A 9,016-nucleotide genomic window follows, 5' to 3' on the forward strand; every position below is an offset into this window, starting at 1 on the left:
ATTTTCTTCTACTTGAACCTGAGACCTGTGTGTTGTTAGGTCGACACTCTATTCAACTTGACTGTTGATAAAGTTGGCTCCTCCGCAATGATATACCACCGATGGATTAAACTTAACTCTGATACCACTTGTTGACTTCTGGCAATTGAGAGGAAAACGTCGACCGAGAAAAAATAACGGAAAGGTAAAGGAGAGAGATATTTGCTGAAGACCCGATGATTGTTATTTGATTCAATTTCACGTATTATTTAAATAACAAAACTTGCCCCCAAAGTTGGCCAAAATGGCCAGCAAAAATTACGCTCTTCCATTAAACGGGGAGCGTTAATTCAGATATTTCAAAAGTAAAAAACAACTAACGAGATTTAAGGAAACCATAGCTTTTATCTAACACCAAGACAGCGCCCAGCAAGTCTACTACAACCCTTAAAGGTCGCTCAATAGAAATGGGAAGTAGTTTGTATGGATTTTATCTCGGGTTTGCCCAAGACCAAGCAGAGCTTCAACGTAATCTGGGTAGTTGTTGAAAGACTTACCAAAATGGCTCACTTCATCCCAGGCAAATCCACTTAACTTGTGGATCGATGGGCTCAACTGTATATCAGAGAGGTAGTACGCCTGCATGGGGTACCGATGTCCATAGTATCTAATCGGGACACTAGGTTCACCTCTCAGTTTTGGAAAAGCTTCCAAAAAGCATTGGGGGACTTAAGCTAACAGCATTTCATCCTTAGAAGGATGGACAGACCGAAAGACTGAACCAAATCTTAGAAGATATGTTGCTAGCATGTGTCATGGATTTTGCTGGGTGCTGGGACGAACATCTATCTTTGAAAGAATTTGCTTACAATAACAGTTTTCAAGCGACCATCCAGATAGCCCCTTTTGAGGCACTATATGGGCGTAGGTGTCGAACACCAATATTTTGGAAAGAAGTAGGCACGCGGCAACTACTGGCCTCAGAATTGGTTCAGGTCACCAACGTAGTGAGGGGGTGATGAGTAGAAGGGACCTTGAGTTCAAGGTGGGTGACCATGTGCTCTTGAAGGTAGCTCCAATGAGGGGGTGATGAGGTTTGGACAGAAGGAAAAGTTAAGCCCAAGGTTTATAGGCCCTTTCGAGATTTTAGAGAGAGTTGGGGCCATGGCTTATAGGATTGCTCTACGAACCTTGCGGCCGTTCACAACGTGTTCCATGTGTCTATGCTGCAAAAGTACACCCTAGACCCTACTCATGTGATTGAACACGAAACCCTTTCTCTTCGGGGAGATCTTTCATACGACAAAAGATCAGTAGAATTTTGGCTCGAGACACTAGGCAACTGCGCAACAAAGTTATCCCCTTGGTGAAAGTCGCATGGGGTAACCATCGAAACGAGGAGGCAACCTGGGAATAAAAAGATGATGTAAGGAGAGCTATCCCGAACTCTTCCAAGAGATACAACTTTCAGGGACGAAAGTTTCTAAGGTGGGGAGAGTTTGTAATGCTAAAAAAAAAAAACGGTCAAAGTCAAAGGGGCAAAATGAGCATTTTACCCCTCAGCCCATTACAGGGTCTTGAGGATTCTCCACAGAGTACCTACAAAAGAGAAAAGTGTGAGAAAGAAAGTTGAGAGAAAACTTGAGAGGAAAAAGTAAATCGCCGGAATCCTCGTCGGAGAATCACCAACGAAATTCATCCTCTAACGAGACTTACACTTTGGAATTTCTTCTTGGAGAGAAGAAAGACTCGTGTTTGAGATTCCTTCTTTCGCCAAGATCCGAGAGAAATTCGTAAGGTAAGATCTCGAACGTTACTTTTCAGATCTGAGATCTTCGTTTGGGAATAGAGCGTTAAAGTTTACTATCTTCATCTAGGGAAGATCCCCCACTGATTTTGTGAGGAAATCGGATGAAACGTTGAGATCTGAGAATCTTTCCAAGAACGGTAAGGATGTTATCGAACCTCTTTCCAACACTCATAACTTGTCGTATGATTAAGTAAAAATTAAGAAAAAAAAATATTGGCACGTAGGTTGTAGTATAATCTAAAACTTTGTTGAAGAAGTCATTACGGTTTGGATTAAGAATCGAGAGATAGAAAAATGAGAAGAACGTTGGAAAACTGATTGGAAACCTCGATTTTCTGCTAGGAGGAGAGAGAAGGCGATGGCGCGCCACATGTCAACTGGCAAGAGGCCCGCGTGCACCAACGACCACCGGATACATGTTGAATGTCGCCTAGGGAGACGCGGCTCCAACCTTCCAGTGACACACATCCACGGCCAGCGGATACACACATCCAATGCCACCAGATAAGTGTCGAATGCGTTCCTCTGCTGACCTGGTACCCGCGCGACGAAATAAAACCCGGCGACCCGCGATCCACCCGAACCACTGCACTCAAACCAAACCGACAACTCGTGGGTACAGAAAATCATGGGCGCATGACATTCGTGCGTGGAACTTGCGAGTGACTTTGTTCTGGCGCGTGGAAGCACGTGTAAGCCCGTTTTCGTCCCGTTCGACTCCTGTTTTCCCTATTTTCCTCCCGAATCCAATCCTAACTCTATTTTATATGAAATAGGATCTAATTGAGGAAAAATTAATACTTTTTAATACACTAATTGTGTGGAAACGGTGCGTAAGAGCACACATCATCCAGGTAAGTCACCACGCGTAACTTTAGGAAGAAATACTTTGTAGGAGTCGCTTGGTTATGCATGCATGCTAGTTTAATTATCTTAGGTGTAGCCTTCCGTGATTGCATGCATGCTAGTTTAATTATCTTAGGTGTAGCCTTCCGTGATTGATTGTAGGTATTTGATTGTTAAGAGTAAGGATGTATTATGTGAAATATTATGATAATTATCTGAGTATTGCTATTATGTTTTAAGCTTCCTCTTTATATATATATGATTAATTCATGCTGAAAGGAGTATGGGAACTTGTGAACTCTGCACTCTAGGAGCTTGATGGATGTTATCGCCCCGTTGAGCATGCATGTTTATTTTGCATGAATTTTGTATGAAGACGCTGAATGATAGTTGTGTGCACAATCAGTTAATTTCCATGACCCACAGGTATGGTAACGTCTAGGGATTTGTGGTTAGAGTGACAAATCACTAAGGTATAGACCTAACCTTTTCCCCTGGTAGTGTAACAGACCACCACGACGTACGAACCCTCTCTAGAGTGCTCTTAAGATACATGTGTGTGATTGGTGTCATAGCTTCGTGGGGGACCAAGGAGTTTCTGATCAGAATCCAACTGCTCTTAGCTGTTTTAGCATGAAAACGTGTGCCCACGTCGTATAGACCATTTAGCTGGATGGGTTAAGGGGATAGCTCTCCCAAACCTAGGGAACTGTCATGGGCTTAGAGGGTTGCAACTCACTTCCTAGGTAAGATACAAGATAGTCTCAGAGTCATGCCGAGGTGTAGGTACTCGTAGGGCACCAATCATTACACAGGTCGACATAAAGGAACTCTAAAGGATTTTTTTTAAATGAAAAGACAAAGAACCAAAAAGCCGCAAGGGGCAAGTTAGTTAAGATTAGGTTGCGATAAGAACCTACAAGTAGGTGATTCAATGAGTATAATTTTATACTCATTCTTGCTATACCTTTCTTTTTCAGGTACGTGATGCGTCGAGTCAAGAGAGGGCACGTTGAACGATGTGGGTTGTCATAGAGGAAGCGTGTCCCGGCGCGTTAGTCTAGTCTTACTGATTAGTACACTTTGTCCTTCATGTTTTCTTTCCTTGTTTAAAACAGTTCACCTATGTCCTCTTTGTATTGAGACGCTTTTCTTACGAAATAAATTATTCATTTTTGAAATAACGTTTTCCTTTAAATTTCTTGCATACAAACTACACTGTCATAGTCATTGTTAGTCACGACTTGGAGGTTAATTATTTTTTTGGTCCGAACCGGTTATGAATACATAATTTGACATACGAATTTGGAATGAAAATAGTTACAAACTCATGGCATTGAAACTACTGGGTGAAATTGCTTAGGAAGTAGAGAAGAGGTTAGGAAGAGGAGGAGAAGTTGTCAATGATGGTGGTGTGGAGGGGGTCGCTGAGATGGGTCGCCCAGTTATTGAGCGGCCCTTTCCCTGTCACAGCAGCTTGAACAGCGAACCCAAGGAAGGCAACCATGGCGAGGCGAGCGTGTTTGATCTCAGCCAGTTGAAGAACAGCTTTCTTCTCCGGATCCTCCGCCAACCCCAGCGGGTCGAAAAACTTCCCTCCAGGGTACAATCTCTTCTCCGGCTCTAGCTCCGCGTTCCTCTGAAACTCGATGTATCCGATCACCAGAACTTCGATCCAGATCAATGCCGTGAGCGAGAACGGAAGCGGCTGCCCGAGGTACGATGACCCTTCCACCAATTCTACCTGTAACCAAGTTTGTTGGAGGGAGTCCCAAAAGGAATGAATAAGCTTTTTGGAAAGTCTAAAACAAAGTTACAATAGCATTCAGAGTGGACAATAATATCATATTATAGTGATTCTTAACCTGGAATAGAATTACCCTCTATTCAAAGACTCCAAAGAAAGAATAAAGAGAGGCAGACTCCATAGATCTAAGTGATATAAGTAATAAATAAATCTTTATTGGTAAATTTACAATAGAACCATTCTTACCAAACTAAGAAAATTATATTAGGGTTGAAAAATTATATTACGGTTGAAAATGTCAAATGGAACCAACTGACTGACCTTTCCAGCGTCTTGCCAAGTGACGCCGGTGAGCCATTCGACGGTGAGAGCGCCGAGGGTTGCTAGCATCGCCCATCTTCCATGGATCAGCTCGCACTCACGAAATCTCTGCAACCCAAAAACCTCCGTGTACGGTTGAAACGGCGTCGATTTCACTTCGGAGTTCTCAAATCTCGTCCCTATTAGATCTCCAGCCACATTCTTCGCCAGATTCTGATCCAACGAGTCCAAATCGTATTGCAGATACTCTGCTGGTTTCCCCAATCCAAACGGATCGAATCCGTAGTCGCCGACCAAGCTTCCATCGAGCCATTCCGGCGCCTTGGCTCCGGGGAACCATAGAGGTCGGTCGGGAATCTGCTTTGACGAAGGCGATTTCTTCGCCGGGCTTTTCTTTTTGCCGAATGAAAATCGGGCTTGGACTCGGCCGGAACTTGACCGCACGTCGGCGAGGCGTGTTCCGATGAAGGAGGAGGTGGCGGCGGAAGTGGCGGCCATTACGACGGCGAGTCGAGAACGGGGGATTAAGGAAGGAGAATGAGATGGAAGTAGGGATTTTGGTTCGGATTTTATGTGGTTTTGAAAAGGGTATTGTGATCGGCGATTGCCACATAATCTGTTTGTGAGGATTTCTTGTCCGTTTGATTGTGAGACGAATCCATCTGACGGCTGTTGTGAGTTGAAGCCTTATCTATTCCTTATCCCTTGTACTGGGAACGGTGGGCTCCAAGCGCCCACGTGTCACTCCAGAAGTTCGTGGTTGTGGTTTCTCGTGGGGGGTGGAGGGCCTCCGCCCACGTGCGCCTCCACCTTGACTATTATATCAGATACCATCTAAAAAAAAATGGAAGCAGTAAGGTTGAGTATAAAAACAATCGATGGTCGGGCACCCATTTCGTGACACCAGCGCGTTTTTGCCCACGTTCTACTGCGGTTCCGAAAAGTTGCTCCACAGGTGTGTTTTTTTCGCACCCATGCAAAAATATATTTTCTGGCATTCTAGTGAGGAATGCTCCAATTCGATGGTTAGGAACCGAATTTTCGACACCGACACGTTTTCTTTTTAGTTCTATGGCGGTTCCGAAAAGTTGCTCATAGGTGCGGTTTTTTCGCACGCATGCAAAAAAATATTTCCTACATTCTAGTGGAGAATGCCCCAATTCGATGGTTGGGCACCTATTTCGCAACACCGGCGCGTTTTCGCTAGCATTCTACAGCGGTTCCGAAATGCTGCGAACCAACAGACATCAACCATACAATATATTTCAATAAAGATTGAAGAAAATACTATTGAAATTATCGAAAGATATTTTAATTCATGTCACATTGAAGTAGGATTACAATTTAGAGTAATCTAGAGTTATTGTATTTCATGAGTGTATTTTAAGACTTTTTATTTATTTTAAATTACATTTATATCATGGTTAATTATGACCATAAACTATGAACATTACTCTTGTGCCTTTAATAGTTTGACTATATAAAGTCATGTATGTTGTATCTGTAAGATGACTTGTAAAATGTAGTAAAAAGAGCATTTGTGCTTGACCCAATGACTAAGTTTTTTTTCAATATACGTACTTTAGGTTGCATGTAAAATCATTCAATCTTAACATGATCAATCTTGTTTGTGGAGTGATTCGAATCTCAAACAAGCTTTCTTCCCTGATTTCCATATCAAGAAGTCTCTGAACTCACATTGATAACTCCAGCGTTCTTCGTTGCTCGGAAGTACGAGGGAATCTTCTATTTTTTCAAAGAAATGTATTTTTGAATGATTATAGATTCATTAATATCGACCTTTTAATATTTTTTTTATCTAAGATTATATTCAATGATTATGTATTGCGGATAATATAGAGAGGTCAATGAGATAGGAGCCTTCCTTATCTCCATCACCTTCACATATTTTAAATTTTATCTTTACTGATTTATACTGATAAATTTTTGCACGAATCGAATTTACTAGAGATAAGTTTTTCGTGTTTATTATTTTTTTTAAAAATACAATTATTTGAAATAATAGGAGACTACTTTGGCCTGAGAAAAACTTTTAAATAAATATTTAAATTAAAAAAAAACCTTTAAACTTTAAATCTCACTTAAAAAAAACTTAAATATAAATATAATTAAACTTTTAAAAGTGTAAAAAAAATAATATAATATATAACAAAATATCTTAAAAAAATTTAAAAAAAGATTGGGTTGTTAGGTAATTCTTTTTAAAAAAAAGTTGTTCAAAAATTATATTTATTTGTAGTAAATGTTATATTAATAACTAAACGGTCATAAAACTCAAATATCAAACATGCACAAATCACAATGCGTCACTAACATTAGTAATCAGCGTCAAATATTCAATCTAATTAATGTCGGAATAATCTAGATAAAAAAATGTCAATTTATAACCAATCTAAATTTTTTCGTTTTTCAAAAATTTAATTCAAACTCAAAAAAAAAAAAAATTAACTAATATGAATTCAACTACTGACCCTTTGTATGTACTCGAATGACCGATCATCTTCAAATGTTAGCTAGCATATAAGTTGAAAAAAAAAAACTTTTGAACCCAAAAATCTTTATAGTATTATCATATCAAATCAAAAAAATAATTGAGCGACTGACATTGGACAGTGATTAGAAGACGTTGTCTTAGTAGTTGAACTATCTATCGATCAAAACAATTTATGTATACCTTATTTTCTTCCATTTATATTTACTAATTTTTATTAGTAGTTGTAATTTGTAATTGGTAGATGAACTTCATTATATTTGGATTATCTTTTTGGCCTATTTAAAGGCATGTAGTATTCATGATCTTCAAACAAAACCTTTGTGTTTTCTCGATACTTTTTAGTGTTATTCTTTTTCAAACTTTGCTACGTTTAATGTTTAAATCTATTCATCAAATTAGCTTTGATCAAGCTAATTCTGGAGTGAGTCGTCTTGGAATCTAAGAGTGATCCGTATAGATTCCAAGTTCGATCTAAGAGTCATTCATCTTCTAACCAATTCTTGGTTAGAATCAATTCGTTAAGTTAGTTTTCTTTGAACGTTTGTAAGGATTCTAGAAGAACCTCTAGCTTTGCAAAATCCAACATTATTGACACTTATCACTAACCCAACATAATATTTATGGTTTGGATTCGGTAGTCCAAATTAACTAATTATTTAGTAAATATTTAATTCTAAATAAACAAGTATTATATCCCATCCAATATTTAAATGATAATTTTTTTTTATAGATAAATACAGATAATTAAACATATTGATATTTATAACCATTAAAAAAATGTGTTTGCAGGGAATTCATTATTTATTGATAAATAAATTATAAGAAATTAAATTATTGGTGAAATATTATTATCATTTTCTAATTTTTAATTTTAAAAAAACATATATATTTATTTAAAAATTTTATAATGTGTCTCTTTTTGACTTTAGACACAAATTTGTCTAAAGTTAGCTTTTTCAGTAAAAAAAAACATTGTCTGAAAATTTATTAATAAATATTATTTTTTTAATAAAATATGTCGCTTTGGCTCTTCATATGTGTTCACAATTTTTGTTTTTTGTTTATTTTATGTTCACATATTGGATATATGTTCTAGTTATGTTTGTTAATGACGTGTTGTCTATGACCGCATGCTTATTCCAAACTCATTTTACATAATTTCATCTTAAATAGATACCAAAATCATGTCTACACACGTTAAGGCTAAAATGGTCTAAAATGTACTACAAAAGGAGGTGTAGTTAGTTGTCCGTTCTTTCTATCCTAAGTTATATGCTATTTATTCTATGATGTTTTTTTCTATACTTATACCCATATGATATTTTGCTTTCTTCAATTTTTTCAAATGTTTTAAAACATTTCTCGTAAACGTGACTCATGGCTCAAGTATACGCCGCCGACGTTGTCTGCAAAATCTGAATTTCTCACGGATGACTTATTCGTTGAGTTAGAATAAGAGTCGCACAATCACTTTCTTATTTTTGCAAGAGTAGATTCGAGTTTAAATACTTGTACATTAAAATAGGTTGAATATTGAATTGGTTAAAAGATTCCGACAATATTAAATTTAAAAATAAATAAAATAAACCCTTCATATATATGTTTTTTTTTTTATAACATATCAACATGGAAGAAATTAAAGGAAGAAGAAACACTGAAATCTTTGTTATTTCAGTAAATTTGGGAGTTTTATGGTAAAATCATAATTAGAAGCAGGAAGAAATAAAGTGTTCATGGTGCTTGTTTTTTTTTTTTTTTTTTTTTTTTTTTTTTTTTTTTTTTTTTTTTTTTTTTTTTT

The 9,016-nt window shown here is 37.7% G+C and overlaps 1 protein-coding gene across 1 annotated transcript; it reads right to left on the bottom strand.

The window, feature by feature from the left end:
- Window positions 1-3,911: 3,911 nt before the first annotated feature.
- LOC111466190 (chlorophyll a-b binding protein CP29.1, chloroplastic-like) lies at window positions 3,912-5,261 on the bottom strand. Its single transcript, XM_023110773.1, has 2 exons — window positions 4,704-5,261; window positions 3,912-4,379 (listed from the first exon to the last, which is right to left on the bottom strand). The coding sequence occupies exons 1-2, from the start codon at window positions 5,199-5,201 to the stop codon at window positions 4,014-4,016; spliced, it is 864 nt and encodes a 287-aa protein (XP_022966541.1). The 5' UTR covers window positions 5,202-5,261; the 3' UTR covers window positions 3,912-4,013.
- Between the last annotated feature and the right edge of the window lie 3,755 nt (window positions 5,262-9,016).

This window comes from Cucurbita maxima, unplaced genomic scaffold (genome assembly GCF_002738345.1).
Source record: "Cucurbita maxima cultivar Rimu unplaced genomic scaffold, Cmax_1.0 Cma_Scf00030, whole genome shotgun sequence".
Taxonomy (NCBI): domain Eukaryota; kingdom Viridiplantae; phylum Streptophyta; class Magnoliopsida; order Cucurbitales; family Cucurbitaceae; genus Cucurbita; species Cucurbita maxima.

Coding starts and splice junctions, on each gene's coding strand:
- LOC111466190 (XM_023110773.1), bottom strand. CDS start 5,201: ATGGCCGCCACTTCCGCCGCCACCTCCTCCTTCATCGGAACACGCCTC. Junction 4,380..4,703: donor CTTGGCAAGACGCTGGAAAG/GTCAGTCAGTTG, acceptor ACTTGGTTACAG/GTAGAATTGGTGGAAGGGTC.